We start from the raw sequence: 19,346 nt of genomic DNA, 5'->3' as shown, positions 1-19,346 counted from the left end.
TCTTTTGTGTATTGACGTTTAGGGGTGCTGAGTGACCCCCTGTAGATATCACTACTGCTGCTCTCTGGGGCGCGGCAGTCCTTTCAGCAGCTTTTCTATATACTGCACAAAATCAGTTTGTGCAGCTCTGCTACATGCGTTCGCACTCTTGCACAGCTAAAATACACTCACCCAGTGGGCGGCGACTATCTGATCACAGGACTGCAAAAATCGCTGCCCAGTGATCAGGTGTAAATTAGGCCCGTGGCTATACCCATTAGAGGAACATTTTGCTTTTGCAATCAACCTTGAATTAGGCCCATTGTTCTGCAGAGGGTGAAACAACCATATTGGCTTCACTCACTTACTATTCTGTCTAGTCATTCAGATTTGTCCTTGTAAATATATTCCAAGTTAGGTTCAGCTGACAGACAGATCCAGATGTTTCCAGATCATATACAAGTCTGCACATATAATCTTAAATGAATAACTCCCTTGTGTTGTAATAAACTTTTGTGTTCTTCTTTACATTTTTTTTTGCTTGATGTAAGGGTGTGGGACATATACAATATATCAACTAAAAAAAAAATTGTCTAAGTTGCCAAAATACATGATTATAGGGTAAAATAATAGAAAGCAAGCCCAAAACTAAACTTCATGTAAAGGGCCCATGGGTCAAGATGACACAAGACTCATAGATAGAGCTCCCACAAACTTTTAGTTGAGGATCATGCCACATATATGATATGAAATGTTCTCGGCCTGCCATAATATACTGCTACACCGTCTTTGGAATTCTGAAGATTTTGAGTATACATTTTGGGTGAAATAATATTGGTGAAAACACTTGGTGTCCGCCACTTTATTATGTACAACTTCCCAGTACTGGGTTAGACTACCCCATTTGCCCCCAAAACAGCCTGAACTGTTTATGGAATGTATTCAGTAAGCTATTGGAAACATTCCTTAAAGATTCTGGTCCATTCTGATATGATTGCATCACACACTTGATACAGATTTATCAGCTCTACATTCATGGCACAATTCTCCCATTCAACCACATCACAAATGTTAGGCGCGGTGGTCTTTGTCCGCGCTCTGACCGAGCAGTGGTCACGGCCGCCGCGCCTCTCGCTCTGTCTGCTCCCGCACGGCGCCTAGCAACGCCGGGACGCCGTGCGCGCAATAGCCGCCGGGTCCCTGGCAACGCTAGGACGCCGTGCGCCCAGGGCCGCCGGGTCCATGGCAACGGGGACGCCACATGCGGACCACGTTCCCCGTTGCCATGAGAGTACTCACACCTGTTCTCCCCTGGTCGTGCAGCAAGGCAGCTGCACGACATTCATCAATCAGGCTCTGCACTGCCATTGGAGGGTTCCCTGTTATATGCCTCCTCAGTGCCTCACACAAACGCCGGTGATAGCTTCCTGCATGCTGTTCCTGCCTGGTAACGTCTGTTCCTGATTTGGCTGTATCTGGTCGATCCTGCTCCCTGGGCTCCCGAGTCCTGGAGTTCTGAAGCCGGTCCTGGGAATCCTTCCTGTCCAAAACAAACCTGTTGCAGTCATCCGAGGGTTCTCGTTATTTGGGGTTCTCTCCCGGTTTCGTGAGTAGCGGCTTCTGCCGCGAGTTGCGGCCTAGGCCGTTTTTACTTTGTATTTCTTTCGTCTTGGAGGTTTTTGCGGAGGTTTCCGCTTTTCACTGTCCTCCCCGGAACTCGGCGGTGCCGTGTAGGGGAACGGACAGTGGTATAATTTGTTGTCCTTTTTCCTTGGCGGCGTGCCGCACGTACCTTTAGTTTTAGGGTAGTTAGTAGCCCCTAGCTTCTGTTTGTTTTAGTTAGAGGTCCCCTTGTTATTACCCTGTCTCGGTTCACGCTTTGTCTCTCTCTAAGACCTGGGGGCATCGGAGTTGGGCAGACCTAATCCGCCCTTCAAACGCGGCTGCCGTGGGCCCAAGAAACCATAGTCGTTCAGGCGTGAGTCGACCACACGGGTAAGACAACGGAGGTAGGGTGCTAGGGGCTATTCCCGTACCTCTCCTTAGTTCAGCGTCACGTTCTGGTGCTCAGAACTCGCATCACTACATCTCTCCAGTTCTGAGCATCAGGAACGTAACATTATCACCGGCCAAATAAATAAAAATAAAAAAAGTTAATTTTTTCTTTTGTATTGGTGGGCCTAGAAATTCGGCCTCATGAATCCGGCAGTTTTAGGTCCAAATCCCAGCCAGCTTTTGGCCAACCAGATTCAGGAACTAACTCAGATGGTTCAGGACCTCACTCTTCGGGTGAGATCGCAGGAAGATCTTTTGCGAGCCTCCCCGAGTATGGTTCCAGAACCAAAAATGCATTTACCTGACCGTTTTTCGGGTAACCGAAAGGATTTTTTTAATTTTAAGGAAGCTTGTAAGCTTTATTTTCGTTTAAGGCCCCGTTCCTCTGGTACTGAGTCTCAACGGGTCGGGATTGTGATGTCTTTACTCCAAGGTGATCCACAGACCTGGGCTTTTGGGCTAAGAGCGGATGATGTTGCCTTGCTATCAGTAGATGCCTTTTTTAAGTCCTTAGGCCTTTTGTATGATGACCCTGATAGAGAAGCATCAGCTGAGAGCCACCTGCGTGCACTTAAGCAAGGGAAAAATCCAGCAGAGGCGTATTGTACCGAGTTTCGCCGTTGGTCGAACGACTGTGGCTGGAATGACCCGGCCCTGCGCAGTCAGTTTCGCCTCGGTTTGTCTGAAGTTATTAAAGACAGTCTCCTTCAGTACCCCGCTCCTGAGACTCTAGACAAACTCATGGAGCTCGCTATTAAAATTGATCGTCGTCTCCGAGAGCGGAGGGCTGAAAGAGGAGCTGCTTTTAGGCCTAGTCCATGTGTATATACTTTTCCTGAGGACATCGAGGAGCCCATGCAAATGGGTCTCTCCCGGCTGTCCCCAGAGGAAAGAACCAGAAGGCTAAATTCTGGTCTTTGTTTGTATTGTGGTGGCAAGGGACATATCGCACTTAATTGCCCGAATAAGCAGGGAAATGCTCTGACCAAGTGAGTAGTGAGGGGGTTCACTTGGGTCTGCAGTTAATCTCCTCAAATGATTCCTTATTAGTTCCTGTAAAAAATTCCTTTGGTAGCCTCAGTTCGTTGGTGTCGGCCTTCGTCGACAGTGGAGCTGCAGGAAATTTCATGGATCTTGGTTGGGCTCAGGCTTTAGGCGTTCCACAGATACCTTTGGATAAACGTATCATCATGCACGGCTTGGATTGTGGTCCACTTTCTAATGGGGTTATCACTCACCGCACACCTCCAGTACAACTGACAGTGGGGGCCCTACATTCAGAGAAAATCGAATTTTACCTTACCCATTGTCCGGCTGTCCCCGTAGTTTTGGGTCACCCCTGGCTTGCCTTTCATAATCCCACCATAGATTGGCGGTCTGGGGAGATTTCCCAATGGGGTCCCTTTTGTGTTAAGGAGTGTATTTCCGGTCCAGTCCGGGTTGCGGCAGTCACCCCAGAACTTATTCCTTTGGAATATCAGGACTTTGACGATGTTTTCTCCAAGGGTAATGCGGATGTACTGCCTCCCCATCGGTCCTATGACTGCGCTATTGATTTAGTTTCCGGTGCCTCTTTACCTAAGGGGAGATTATATGCCCTGTCCGGGCCGGAAACCACGGCAATGAATGATTATATTAAGGAGAGCCTGAAAAAAGGCTTCATTAGGCCCTCGAAATCTCCATTAAGTGCAGGGTTCTTTTTTGTTGAGAAAAAAGATGGGTCGCTCAGACCATGTATTGATTTTCGGGCTCTGAATAAAATTTCTGTTAAAAACACCTACCCCTTGCCATTGATTTCAGTACTGTTTGATCAGCTCCGGTCTGCCGTTATCTTCTCCAAGATCGATCTTAGAGGGGCTTACAATCTCATCCGAATAAAATCTGGGGATGAGTGGAAGACGGCTTTCAGCACACAGTCAGGTCATTATGAATACCTGGTGATGCCGTTTGGGCTGTCAAATGCTCCTGCGGTGTTTTAAGATCTCATTAATGACGTCCTTCGTGACTTTCTAGGAAAGTTCGTAGTCGTTTATTTAGACGACATTTTGATTTGCTCTGAGTCTGTTGAACAACATATCACCCATGTGCGATTGGTCCTTCAAAAATTACGGGAGAATCATTTATACGCCAAACTGGAGAAATTTGATTTCCACATCACAGAAGTGTCCTTCCTGGGGTATATTATTTCTCCTAAGGGGTTTTTCATGGAACCAAAGAAACTCCAGGCCATCCTAAATTGGACACAACCCACGAACTTAAAAGCAATTCAGCGCTTTTTAGGGTTTGCAAATTATTATAGGCGTTTTATTCATACCTTCTCTGATTTGGTCGCTACTATAGTAGCACTGACTAAAAAAGGAGCGGATCCTTCCAATTGGTCGCCTGAAGCCGAGTCTGCCTTTCTGGCCTTGAAGCAGGCCTTTGTCTCAGCTCCTGTTCTCAGGCACTCTAACCCGGAGCTCCCCTTTATTGTCGAGGTAGATGCCTCAGAGGTTGGAGTGGGGGCTATCCTTTCTCAGGAAGACCCGGAGTCTCAGGAATTACACTCTTGTGCCTTCATGTCCAGGAAATTCTCCTCCGCAGAATCCAACTATGATGTTGGTAATCGAGAATTGTTGGCAGTTAAATGGGCTTTCGAGGAGTGGAGGCATTGGCTGGTAGGAGCTAGGCATACCATTACAGTGTTTACTGACCACAAGAACCTGCAGTATATTGAGTCAGCTAAACGGCTTAATGCTCGACAGGCACGTTGGGCGCTGTTTTTTACTCGTTTCAGGTTTATTATCACCTTCAGGCCCGGTTCCAAGAATACGAAAGCTGATGCCTTGTCACGTTGTTTTCTTCCAGTTCACAATAACCATCCGGCAACTACCCCCATAGTTCCATCGTCTGTCATCCGAGCAGGCCTCACACAGGATTTATTTACACAGCTAGTCCAGCTTCAGCAGCAGGCTCCCAAAGTTACTCCTGCGGACCGTCTCTTCGTCCCTGAATTTCTGAGAGGCACTGTTCTATCTGAGTTTCATGATAACAAAGTTTCCGGTCATCCGGGTGTTACTAAAACCTTGGAATTAATTTCTCGCTCGGTGTGGTGGCCTAATCTTTCCAAGGACGTAAGGGAATTTGTCCTTTCTTGTCAGGTCTGCGCTCAGCACAAGATATCCCGATCGTTGCCAGTCGGGCAACTCATGCCTTTAGCCATCCCTCTTAGGCCATGGTCACACATTTTCATGGATTTTGTGGTGGACCTTCCTCTTTCATCTGGATTCCGGGTCATTTGGGTGGTGGTAGACCATTTTAGTAAGATGGCCCACTTCATTGCTCTTCCCCGATTACCCTCCGCTCAAGTTTTGGCAGTTTTGTTTCTCCGCCATGTCTTCAGGCTCCATGGTTTACCCATGGATATTGTTTCTGACCGGGGACCACAATTCATTGCCCGTTTCTGGAAACGTTTTTGTACCTCATTAAATATGAAGCTCTCTTTAACATCTGGATACCATCCACAGTCTAACGGACAAACTGAACGTGTTAATCAGTCATTAAAGCAGTATCTACGGCTGTATTCGGCCAAACTTCAGAATGATTGGTCTGAATTTCTTCCTTTGGCCGAGTTTGCCTATAATAACTCTTGCCATTCTTCCACCAAGGAGTCTCCTTTCTTTTCGGTCCTGGGCTTTCATCCTAGAGCCAATTCCTTTTATCCTCATTTTCCAGGCTCTTCGTTGACCGTAACTTCCCGCCTCAGAATAATTTGGAAAAAGGTGCACCTTGCCCTGAAGAAGGCTGCCTTCCGAGAGAATTTTTTTTTGGATAGGTTCCGACGCCCGTGCACTCTTAAGGTGGGAGATAAGGTGTGGTTGTCAACCCGTAACATCAAGCTCCGACAACCCTCGGCTAGATTGGGACCCAAATTTATTGGACCGTTTCTTATTGTCAAGAAAGTCAATCCAGTGGCTTTTCGGCTGCTGTTGCCTAAATCACTTAAAGTTGGCAACACTTTCCACTGCTCTCTTTTGAAGAAATATATTGTTTCCAGGAGGTTCCCCCAGAAGATTTCCCAGGGTAGGCTTCCGGTGGATGTTCAGGGTCAACAAGAGTTCCTGGTGGAGAAGGTTTTAGATTCTAAGCTTTCTCGTGGCCGGCTTTATTTTTTGGTCCACTGTAAAGGCTATGGCCCGGAAGAAAGGTCTTGGGTGTTGGATAAGGATTTACATGCTCCTAAACTTAAGAAGATTTTCTTTCAGGAGTTTCCTCAGAAACCCGGCTCTAGGGGTTCTTTAACCCCTCCTCAAGGGGGGGGTACTGTTAGGTGCGGCGGTCTTTGTCCGCGCTCTGACCGAGCAGCGGTCACGGCCGCCGCGCCTCTCGCTCTGTCTGCTCCCGCATGGCGCCTAGCAACGCCGGGACGCCGTGCGCGCAATAGCCGCCGGGTCCCTGGCAACGCTAGGACACCATGCGCCCAGGGCCGCCGGGTCCATGGCAACGGGGACGCCACATGCAGACCACGTTCCCCGTTGCCATGAGAGTACTCACACCTGTTCTCCCCTGGTCGTGCAGCAAGGCAGCTGCACGACATTCATCAATCAGGCTCTGCACTGCCATTGGAGGGTTCCCTGTTATATGCCTCCTCAGTGCCTCACACAAACGCCGGTGATAGCTTCCTGCATGCTGTTCCTGCCTGGTAACATCTGTTCCTGATTTGGCTGTATCTGGTCGATCCTGCTCCCTGGGCTCCCGAGTCCTGGAGTTCTGAAGCCGGTCCTGGGAATCCTTCCTGTCCAAAACGAACCTGTTGCAGTCATCCGAGGGTTCTCGTTATTTGGGGTTCTCTCCCGGTTTCGTGAGTAGCGGCTTCTGCCGCGAGTTGCAGCCTAGGCCGCTTTTACTTTGTATTTCTTTTGTGTTGGAGGTTTTTGCGGAGGTTTCCGCTTTTCACTGTCCTCCCCGGAACTCGGCGGTGCCGTGTAGGGGAACAGACAGTGGTATCATTTGTTGTCCTTTTTCCTTGGCGGCGTGCCGCACATACCTATAGTTTTAGGGTAGTTAGTAGCCCCTAGCTTCTGTTTGTTTTAGTTAGAGGTCCCCTTGTTATTACCCTGTCTCGGTTCACGCTTTGTCTCTCTCTAAGACCTGGGGGCATCGGAGTTGGGCAGACCTAATCCGCCCTTCAAACGCGGCTGCCGTAGGCCCAAGAAACCATAGTCGTGCAGGCGTGAGTCGACCACACGGGTAAGACAACGGAGGTAGGGTGCTAGGGGCTATTCCCGTACCTCTCCTTAGTTCAGCGTCACGTTCTGGTGCTCAGAACTCGCATCATTACATATCTCCAGTTCTGAGCATCAGGAACGTAACAACAAAAGTGCTCTGTTGGCTCAAAATCTGGCAACAGGAGAGTACACTGGAGTACACTTAACTCATTGTCATGTTGGAGGAACCAGATTGAGATTACATGCTTTGGGACATGGTACGTTATTCTTCTGGAGGTAGTCATTAGAAGATGGGTAGACTTTGGCAATAAATATATGCATATGATCAGCAGAAACTTTCAGGTATCACTGGCAAGTTTACCAATCATCAGCTTTACACTTTTGGTGACCATGTGTCCAGTGTAGCCACTGGTATCCATTGTGATTTTCTGCTGCTGTAGCCGATCTTCATCAAGAATAAACATATTATATATTCAGAAATTCTTATCTAATATCACTGTGTAACACGTTTGAGTCACTGCTGTCTTCCTGTCGTCTTAAAATATTCTGGCCATTCTCGTATGAACTTTCTCATTGACGTGATATCTTTGCCCACAAATCTGCTTTAACTGGATGGTTTTATGAACAATTTTAGGTAAGCTCTATAGATAGACTATTGTGCTTTTAAATCCTAGGAGATCATCCGTTTCTGCAGTGCTGAAACCATGAAACCACAGTCTAAGAAGTTTATATTGCATGCTTCTCCAGTCTGGTGTTTGTCCTGAACAACTTGGTCTCATGACTACATATCTGCATCCATTGAATTTCACCATATGATTGGATGTTTACATATTTGCATTAATGAGCAGGTGTACAGGTGTGCCTAATAATGTGGCCATTGAGTATATATTTTCAAGTATACCTGTTGCCTACAAACAATGGAAACAGTTATTTTGGAAGGATAAACCAAAAAGTCTTTAGAATGCTATCAATAGACAGCAGTGACACTACTGATCCACAGCCCATGATGTCACTGGTTTCTAGTAAACTGATTCTCATTGATACAGCCCACAAAATTGCTGCTTGTACAATATCTAGAAAATACTGTATGTACTTGAGAAAATGTGCAGATGGTGTTGAAGGGTTATCAAAGTAATAACAGCAACTTACAGTAAACCTACTTACTGTACTCCACATTATTATACTGTTTTCAGTCTAAAACTTGTAAATTGAACTCAATGTATCTTGTTTCTCTGGCAGATGTTCAACAAATGGCTGTGGATTGGCTCACTGGAAACTTTTACTTTGTGGATCATGGCAATGACAGAATTTTTACATGTAATCATAACGGAACCGTGTGTATCACCTTGATAGACCTCGATCTTCTGAACCCAAAAGCAATTGCATTGGATCCAATAGCAGGGTAAGATTAGTTTTGATAAATTCCTTTATGTTAATTTTTGTGTTTTTGACAATTTTTTTAAACCTAAATATATTCTGTCAGAACAGCTCTGCAAATTAGATCTGGTTACAGGTCTTTACTGTATCCATAGACAGGACAATTACAGGAAGCACTCTGGGCTGAGTGTTTAAGACTGATTGCTTTCATTGTATTGTATTGTCTTAAGCTGACCTGAAAGGGAGTTTGGTTTTATTCTACAGTGGCATACATAAATTCAACAGGGATATTGGATTCTATATTGCATATACCAGTGGATGTTTTTCTTTTCCTTGCGCTGACACTTATCCAAATCTTCAAAAGTAGCTTATCTGTTGGTAGACAAAAATAATTTTAAGAATCTAAGTGAATGTTTTCTCTAACTATTTTATAATATAATGAGCATTTGTATTTTCAAGATAGCAATCTGAAATGTGTTCTCCAAAAAGGAAGACTCCTATTTCAATCCTCTGATACTTGTATGAGCAGACAGATAGCTGTAACCAAATCCCATTAATGTATGAATTCCTCAATTGTGGGTTCTCTGATTTCTCCAAGTTATAAACAGAGAAGTAACAGCAGCTGAAGATCAGTGTGAGTGTTTTCAGTGGACTGGACTCAAAATATTCATAATTATTTCTTTGGTGCCTTATAATGCCTTATGCAGTCTCCTTAAACTCTGTTGTCCACAATCCACAGGGTGGAATTCAATTGTTTGAAAAGTCCGTTGGGTGTCTGTTTTTTCCTGTCTATTAGATAGGAAAAAACAGACACCCAACTGAATTTTCAAACAATTTAATACCCCTTACAGAGTCCCTCTACAATTTAGATGATGACAATGAAAATGAACTTTTTGATGCTAGGTTAAAGGTAAAGTGGATGCCACAAGGATGAAAAAAATGTACACTATTCATTCAAAATTGAGAAAGGACAAATACAAATCAGTAAATTATGATAATCTCAAAACAGAAAGATATTTTTAAGACACTGTCTGTATAATATTAAATATAATTTTCCCAATTGTTCTCTGGCATGGCGAGCCCATAAGATCATGTAACAATTTGCAAACACAAATACTAAGTAAAAGCATTTATTGCTAAAATGTAAAAATATTTGTGAAAGGAACAGCTTGTCATCCATATGTGGACTTTTGTCAGTCTTTACTTAGTCTGATTGATATTAAAATACATCATGACAATGGGTATAACGCTGACAAGAACAGCTTGGAAATACAACTTTGCACAGAAAGTTGTATCCATAATCCTTGAATGAAGCCATATTACTGAATGTAACAGATGGTCGCCTTGATTCTCTATGACTACGTTCATTTTTCAAAGAACACCAGTAAAGATAATGTTTCCACTAGATAATATCTTCACATTATCTGTCAATATGGTATTATGAAAACATTTGGTTTTGTAAATAGAAAATTCATGCACACTCTTATAAGGTTGATTTTAAATGATAAACTTAAGCTGTAACTTGTCCAACAGTTATTTTTGATGAAGGTTTACCAAATCTCCCAACTGTCCTGATTTTCGTGGAACAGTCCCTTTTTTGGGGACTGTCCCGCTGTCCCACCCGTCGGCCGTAGTGTCCCACGGTTGTGATGGGGGCAGTTGGAAGTCTTCTGTCACTCACTGCCCTGCTTAGCTGAGCAGCAGTGAACAGATGCTGTGGGCACGCGCACATTGTCTATTCATGAGAGACAGAGGAACTGGGGGCATGCCAGCAGCTCACAGAGTGACGGACACAGGAGGCATGGCTTACGTTCGTAGCTTTACTGTGAATCCACGCCCCTTTACCTGGAGCATGCTGCTTTGCCGTGCAGAAGTCCTGATTCTACAAAGATGAAGTATGCTTTTCAGTGAATATAGGGGTGCTGCAGAGTTGATCTTGCACTCTTCTGTGTAGCTACAGTACAAATTTTCTCTGTACATACAGTACTTAAAAAATTACCACATGCAACTATGAGAATTCATAGTCATATGCGTTCTGATCATATCTATGCTTTAGATTTAGATCTAAGTTCAGGAAGGGTGGAAATCTGGCTAATGCAGACCATGATGTTAGTGTGGGTTGGGTATAGCTTACCGGCAGCTGGGATCCGGGCGGTCAGAATCCCGACGCCGAGATCCCAGCTGCAGAATACCGTGGGGGTGGGAGCAAGCCCAACAACGCCCCAAGCAAGCTCGCTGCGCTCGATGTGCTGCGGGGTCGGCGACAAGCTGCGTTCGCCACAGGTTCTATTCCCACTCTATGGGTTTCGTGGACACCCACAAGTGGGAATAGTCCCTGCTAGTCGGCATGCCGACTGTAGGGACTCGGAGCGGGCAAGTCCCGTTAGTGTATATGCTGTAGGTCTACTAGGAAACATATCTTTGGTACCTTTTATAATTCAATTACATGCTTATGATGATCAGATGTTGATGCAAAAGTATATACATCTCGAGATGCGGACCTCTCTGCTTATGGGTGAGAATATGTTATTTTTATGAGCATGTTTCATTTGAGCAATGTATAGCCATTTTATTTCCAACTCTGCATTGGTCCCTATGTCTGTAAGTAAAGCTTTTGTTCTTTTTTTAGGCTAGACCAAAGTTTACATTACAGTCTAAGTTTTAAGGATATCCATGATTGAGAACAGGTGACTTTGTAAGTTTTTCAGTCAATTTGATTAACATCTGGACTCATGCATGGATATCCTTAAAACCTGGACTGTCATGGCAGAGTTTGGGAAACTCTGGGCTAGATATACAACCTTGACCGGATATTTGCTTAACTCCTAAAAGTTCACATCTTCTGACTTCATTTTAGATGACTCAATTGGACCTATGTGAACTGAGCAAAGGGGCTTAACAGTGCACTGCCTGGCCCCTTAGCATAATTTGAATAATGGCTATGCAATGCCTCTCTAAACTCCTGGTCCCACTGATTAAAGGGCCTTTTCTTAGCATGTACATTGTAAGTCTGGCCATTGCATGGTCAAAGGAGTCCTCCTTCGTAACTTGGCATTGACTGCCCTTCCCCCACAGATCCATTATTGGCAGCACCCTTGCAGAGGTGGTATTCCACCACTGGAAGTCACATCTATCGTAGTTGTGCTCACATTTTACACTATGCCATTGATCACTTGTAAATTGAGTGTTGTCATATTGCAAGAAGATGAGACTTGTTTATTATGGATCATATAGGAAAACAGACCAGGTGTTATGTTGCCTTTCCTCAAAAACTCCACATGTGTCACATATAAAAAAGTAACTGCATAAGTCCTGTAATGTATATGCATTGGGATATCGCTATTGTGGGACAGTCTTATGCAGCTCACTTTAATACTGTATATTTTGTTGTGCAAACATAGATTATCAAAACTGTCAAGGTTGGGTCCACAGGATAATTTGTCATTTTGGATCAGAAGATAAATAGTTGAGATTTTTTTATTTTCCTTTTCTATGATTTGTTAGCCAAAGTCTTCCATTTAACAGATATAAGCGATATTCCTGTAATCTGGTTCATATATTAATCCTTAAACCAGCCGAAATGCATTGAATCACAAGCATTGCCAAACTGTTTTGCTCCTCTTTGAGATACATTTGGCAAATTTCTATTGGCATTTGGCAAATATTCTGTTGGGAAATTTTTTGTGTCAACTCTTCCAACTGTAGCATATAGTCCATAAATTCCTTCCTAATAAATTCCATTGCCAACTCACTTCTCACTCATATTCTAGATGCATCTCTTTACAAGGTTTGTTGTTTGAGGTAGAAGGAAGGATTCTGTTGATGACTTTAGGCATGATGTCTTTATGAGGAAATCATGGTTGCATTTTTTATAAGTAGCTGTTTGAATTGTCAAACTTATGCATATTCTGAGTAGCGCGTACACTGAACAATTTATGTCTTCCAACCTGGGATTTCATTATTTTCCCTATGTCCTACTATGATAAAAATAAACATTCATCTTTTTTTAACCACCTTCCCAAACTCTTGATTGAAACATTTCGGTTTGTTATGATCTTATAGGGCTCACAGAATTGTAGCTTCTTGATGGTTGTTATCACTAAATGCATCATTACATAATTAATACACTAGCAAAACGTAGTTGTTATTTCCTGGCCAACTTGTTTTCAACTCAATTTTACAACAGAGGAAATCATAAACAATGCAAATGGTAAATTAAATTAAAACCGAAGTCTAGTAAACAGCAAATGCAAGTTTATTATAATGAGTTTCTAATAAGATGAATAAAATATATGTGTTAACATTTAAGGAACTTGCAGGAATTTATGTTGCTTGATATAAGACACAGTGGTTAGCATTGTCCCTTCACAACACTGGTGTCATTGGTTAATTTTCTAACCAGAGCTCTATTTGTTTGGACTTTGTATATTCTAATTACATTGAGTTTGCTCCAATTTCCCCCACATTTCTATAAAACCTGAACTGTGATTTATGAATGTGATTTATGTGTAGCGGAACTTAGGCTGTAAGCTCCACTTGGACAGGAACTATTGTGAATAATGTAATAGTATCTGTTTTAATATGGTTGCTGTATATAAATACAAAATAATAGATAATGGAGGAATATGTTTAGGTTGTTTCCAAGTCTAATAAAGGACTCTGTAAGTAAAACAAAACCCCATATAGATTGATGAGAAATTGCACAGATCAAAAACATCTTTACACATACTTGTATACAGTTCATACTAGCTTTTGTGACCTGTCAAAAGGATCTTGTTTTGGTCCCCTCTTCCGGCTGCAAACTGTATGCTGTCTTAGTCCATACTCCTACGCCGTGCCATGGCATCTCTAGGGTCTGGGCCATCTGCTGGCACTCTCTTCACCTTTTGCCACCCCTGTCTCTCCTGGCTGGCTATAGCTGGTCGCTGGAGCATGCAGTACTCACCATGGCACACTGACTTGAGGAGGAACTGATGCAGGTGCTTAGGAGTTGTGTGGGCAGATGGGGCAGAACAAAGTACTGGGACTACTTACTTCTACCACATGCTAGGGAATTCTCCCTCTATTCATTTTTCAGGATGCGTTGCTGGAACTGAACTAAAGCGATAACAACTGGAATAGAAACTGCGACTGAATTGGTGCCCAGACTGGAACTGGGTAGTGACTGGACTGGGACCAGATAGGAGATCAGACTGTAACCAGATTAGTGACCGGACTGGAACCAGATAGGTGACCAAACTGTAATCGAATAGGTGGCTCGGACTTGAACCGTATAGGTGTTTGAGTTGAAAGTCTTTATTTTACCATACTGGAACTGGATAGCACTGGAGAAACAGAAACTGCAGATAACCAGACTGGTATTGTATTAGCGGACTGGAACTGTACCTTAGTATCAGGGAGCTCAGCACAGACCTACATTCACTGGAGAAGCAACATTATAATGGTGATTTGGGAGTGGCCAGACTGCACCCTTTATATGTATCAGTCTCTTATGATTGGCTGATGTGATCAGCTGACTGAGAACAGTGACTGGAATGGCTGAGAATGATCAGGTCACTTCTTCCAACATGGCTTTGCCCATGTTTGAGTTTTGGAGGGAACTCTGGCATGGAGGAAGCAGGCCTGAGCTCTGGAGAAATGGAGAGAGAATGGAGTGCTGTGGAGAGTGATGCCTGGAGACAGCATGGTACTGAGGGAAGCGCTAAGCAGTGGCAATGTGGACAGTCCTCAGCTTTCACTGGGAGCAGCGCACACATACAGATCCCTGCACTATCCACGTGCAGCACGAGAGCACAGCAACAGCGGGCCCCAATGCCAGCCTGGAGTACTCTGGATCACAACTCACACTATGGACTGCCAGTTGCGGGCCCCTGCCAAGGCAGTACTTCTGAAAGTTTTTTTAAATAAATTCTGCAAAAGGCCTGCACTGTGCACATTAGATATACTGTAACATACACACATGCATCATCGTGATGACACAATTACTATCAGCAGTTTACAAAGCAGCAGGAGGTGTCTATTATCCAAGAAGCATTCTGTTACATTAGCATATTATCGCACAGCTGCTGCACACAAAGACACAGCAGCTGTACGATATATGTATATGTTTGAATCAGGCCCTGAGTTGTTACTGGGGAATCTGGGGAGCAGTTGGGGAGAGGATTTTTATTTTATTTTTCTTCCATAAAGTTTCTTCATGAACTAATTTCTTTTGAAACTGTGAAAGGTCCTCTTTAAGCCTAGGCACTTTAACGTTACCTATACATTTGTGATTTATTATTTGTGGTTTACATAACCGTATTTAGAAAATTGAAAAATTACAAATTATACATATTCAATTGAATTGTCTGTTTGCATAAGAAACTGATTATGCTTACAGGACTATGAAACCCTGTACAATTTGTCTTAACTATAAGACTGAAAGCTGGTTGTATGAAGCCTAGATACAGTATACATGAATAAATCCAGGTATCGCAAGAACCCCTTTCAAACTACAAAAGTAAAAAGAAAAGCAAATTCTCTTAATAACTAGGCTTACATCAAAGTCGAAGTTTGCGTTTACATGTACAAAAAGTGACAACTTCTAGAAAGGAAAGATTAATGGCATAATCCTAAAAGGAATTAGAACAAAGAGCTGCACCACTACAGAAAAATCAGGGATATTATTAAGATAGATATTTCCAGAAATTTAATTAAGAACTGTAATTGACATACTGGATATACATAAAAGAATAATAGACACAGTATGCAGTGCACTTTACTTTTTCATTAATAATACACACACACACACACACACACACACACGCACGTATATATATATATATATATATATAGTATGTTCAGGCACTAAAATTGGGAAAAGTTCTGCAGTTTTTATTATGATACACAATCTTCGTGGGTCAAATATTGATGTACACAGTTAAAAGGTACCTTACAAGGCATAGAAGTATTATATTTAAACTGCTGCTTTCATACACAGTGATACTTTATTATTTAAAAAATGTGAGAGATAGATAGAAATTACATAGAAGGCTTGGTTTTGCCTTGTAAGTGATTGCCCCTCCGCCTTCCAAACACACTCAGCGGCTTCCTCAATTCGAACTGAGGAAGCCGCTGAGTATGTTTGGAAGGTGGAGAAACGCGTTTTCGAAGTGACTACAACCAGTGACGATCATCTCCTGTTCATTGACGCGATTACCAGCCTGTGGTCAGCGTAATAATCAGTGTACCTGCAATTACGGCTAGCTACTAGCAGAGGGAGCCTGAGCACTGTGGACAGTCCCCGTTGATACCTACTCCAGATATTCTGCAGTAAACGGATGAGCACCAGCAGAGGAAGTCCAAGATTGGGATTGTTTCAACAAATTTAATTTTGGAGGTGACACAAAGGCTAACAACGTATGGTAATTACCTATTTTAATTCAACAAATGTGTGCACACATGTTTATTTGGAACACTGACAAATTAAGGACACATGAACACATTAAGTGTTTGAAAAGCTATTCCTAGCCAGTTCATAATTAAATCAGTGGACATTGCTAGATATAGTAATATCAAGGTCCAAGCCTCTGAACTATAGTGAATTCCAGATAATTTTATTAGTCCTATATGGATTATTTGCATTTTGGTTTATAAATATATATATATATATATATATATATATATATATATCATGGATTGATTAAGTGCTATTTATGCTGCAGCATTGTATGTTAATAAATGAATATATTTATATATTGTGAACATTTTTAATTGTCTCCTTTAATTGGTGCGGTCAGCGCTCCTTTTTATCTACAGGGGGTTATATCCCTGCAGTTAGTGTAGTTTTTCATAAAGAATGGAGTTGTGTGATCAGTTTCACTACTTTGAATTATGCTGCCTACTATGGTGATGCTGCTGCTGCTGCTGCAGACCTAAATCTTGTGATTAAGGTTACCACCTTTTTTTTCCGGACACATGGTTTGTGGCCAAAAGTGCAGCAGGCTACAACCAGTTTATTTGTCAGATTTCAGACTGTTTTACTTACCACTCAGAAAAAATGGATTGATGGCATCTGATTTGTGGATATACCATACCTCCCAACTGTCCCGATTCCAGTGGGACAGTCCCGCTATTCCGATACAGTCCTGCTGTCCTACCCCAGGCTGCAGTGTCCTGTGGTCAGGGGGAGATTGAGAGAGCTTGTGATCACCCGCTTCTCTACAAAGCAGTGAGCGATCCCCGAGTAGATGCCGTTTGCATGCCATCTATACAGGGCAGAGAGATGAGCACTGGGCAGGACCCCAAAATGATTAAAACTGAATCATGCCATGAGGCCACACCTACATAGCTGAGATCACACACTCCCCACACGAGGTCATGTTCCCTTTCCGGGTTGTGTACAAGGGTACCGTTTTCAGGAAGCCTGAAGTTGGGAGGTATGGATTACCTCCCACTTATCCATATGTCAAATATGTTTCCATAAAACACACCTCACCTTGAGTATGATTCAGATGTGGTTGGAGTTGCTATCACTGCTGTTTCTTTGGAATCAGCAGTGATAGCTCAGTATGGTAACGCAGCGGGAGCCGTTTATTACAAGTAGACGCCTCCTGCTGTATTTGTGGGCAGACCTGCATTCTAGGACGCAGGCATTTGATTATTCTCTCATTACAGGATGGCTTGCAGCACCCATGGGGATGCACAAGCCACCCGTCACAGAGGCCAGGAAATCTTTCTGCGACCACTGAGTTCCCTGGCCTCTTCCCTCCACCTAAATGGCAGGGACACGCCTCAATTTTGGATTGCATTTTATGTCTTCATCTACAGTGAACATTTATGCATTCTTATAGTTTAATGCTTTAGGCATATTTCCTGCTCCGTTCATTAGTAATGTTTTTATTTTTTTATATAACTGTATATAACTGTATTTATTAAAAGAACTGCAAGAGTGTAAAACATGGATGGAGGGAGGGGGGTACATTAAGAAAAAAAGAGGGGGGAGACCAGCATACTGAATAAGTCCATTAATAACACGATAAGCACAAAACTAGAGAAATTCAATTATGGGGGGGGGGGGAATCCAGACTCCATTCATCAAATCCTAATTTGTTAGACCGATTCAGAGGCCATGGGAGGATGCACCACTTAATGATCAAAAATTTATGAGAGGAATTGAAAATTACACAGGGGAGGCACTCCGTTTTATAATAAACAAACCAAACCTTCTTAACAATGGAGCCAAGGGCGGTGGCTCTGGTCAACTCCAAGTCAAGGAGATCTTGCATCGGGTTGCATTCAAAATATGCCATATCAGGCACTGTGTGTGCTTGGGAATATGAAGGATGGGCCTAGGCAAAAGAGAGTAAGAAGGGGGACATGAGTTCCATATGGCAGAGAAGCCGTGACAAATCTTGTAACTTCTGGAACGTCCAACTTGTCCTGCAGTTTCTAATGTGGCCATTTGTGTTGATATCTGTAAGGGTGTGAATACACGGTGAGATCCTTACTATGCCCGATTTTCACTTTGCGATTTCCCCTGAACTCCCCGGAGCCCAGCACCACCTATTTTGACTAACTTTTCTTAGATATGGACTATGTGTGCTTACGATTTTGGCTTATGTGAGATTTTAGCTTATGTGAGATGTAATTGACATGTGAGATGAACTAGATCAGAGGTTCTCAAACTCGGTCCTCGGGGGCCCACACAGTGCATGTTTTGCAGGTCTCCTCACAGAATCGCAAGTGAAATAATTAGCTCCACCTGTGGACCTTTTAAAATGTGTCAGTGAGTAATTAATACACCTGTGCACCTGCTGGGTTACCTGCAAAACATGCACTGTGTGGGCTCCCGAGGACCGAGTTAGAGAACCTCTGAACTAGATAGTACACCGATCTAGCAAGGATTGACTTGCCTGCTCAGTCTATCTTTTCTTGCGATACCGACCTGGCGGGACCTGCATCGGGATCGAATCGGGATCGCAAGTGGCATAACTCCTTGCGACTTGCACTAACTTTTCTTGCGATTTTGACTATATAGTCAAAATTGAAAGAAAAAATCTCACCGTGTGTACACACCATAACTGAGTAGTGCCTTGCTGATCGCTCCTTGATTTGAATGTGATCATCTGTTCTGCTCACTTCTACTCAATTATTTAGTGCTCTCAGCAGGACCTGTACTTGACTGAAGGGAGTGTAAATGCTAGGATCTCACATGTACCCAGCTAAGGTTGTCCATGTGTAAACAAAATGGCCGCACACTACTTCACTACAATAGGCAGTGCACAGTGCCCCATACATGCAAATGACCGGAAGAAACCACTGAAAATGGGGTGAGGCAGGGTGTATCGGCCACCCTGTGCCACCAGCTCTGCCAGACCCTGTTTTCTTATTACATTTTAAACTGACTAAAATGTGAATATATAAATGTGTGCGTTGTACAATAGTAAATGGGGTGAGGCTGGGTGTATCTGCCACCCTGTGCCACCAGCTCTGCCAGACCCTGTTTTCTTATTACATTTTAAACTGACTAAAACGTGAATATATAAATGTGTGCGTTGTACAATAGTAAATGGGGTGAGGCTGGGTGTATCTGCCACCCTGTGCCACCAGCTCTGCCAGACCCTGTTTTCTTATTACATTTTAAACTGACTAAAACGTGAATATATAAATGTGTGCATTGTACAATAGTATTATTATTTATACTGTACATGCAGTAGTGAGTTTGTCTGCCTCATACACACCAGGCAG

General features: G+C 43.2%; 1 protein-coding gene across 1 annotated transcript in view; it reads left to right on the top strand.

Moving 5' to 3' along the window:
- LRP1B (LDL receptor related protein 1B) overlaps positions 1-19,346 on the top strand; it is a 1,835,733-nt gene that overhangs the window by 627,797 nt on the left and 1,188,590 nt on the right. Inside the window, exon 7 of the mRNA XM_063932605.1 lies at positions 8,481-8,643. Coding sequence (XP_063788675.1) covers positions 8,481-8,643 — 163 coding nt within the window. The remainder of the gene's footprint in view (positions 1-8,480; positions 8,644-19,346) is intronic.

Source organism: Pseudophryne corroboree, chromosome 7 (genome assembly GCF_028390025.1).
Source record: "Pseudophryne corroboree isolate aPseCor3 chromosome 7, aPseCor3.hap2, whole genome shotgun sequence".
Lineage (NCBI taxonomy): Eukaryota > Metazoa > Chordata > Amphibia > Anura > Myobatrachidae > Pseudophryne > Pseudophryne corroboree.
The sequence above is the reverse complement of the archived record's forward strand: the minus strand, read 5'-3'. Positions and strand labels throughout refer to the sequence as shown.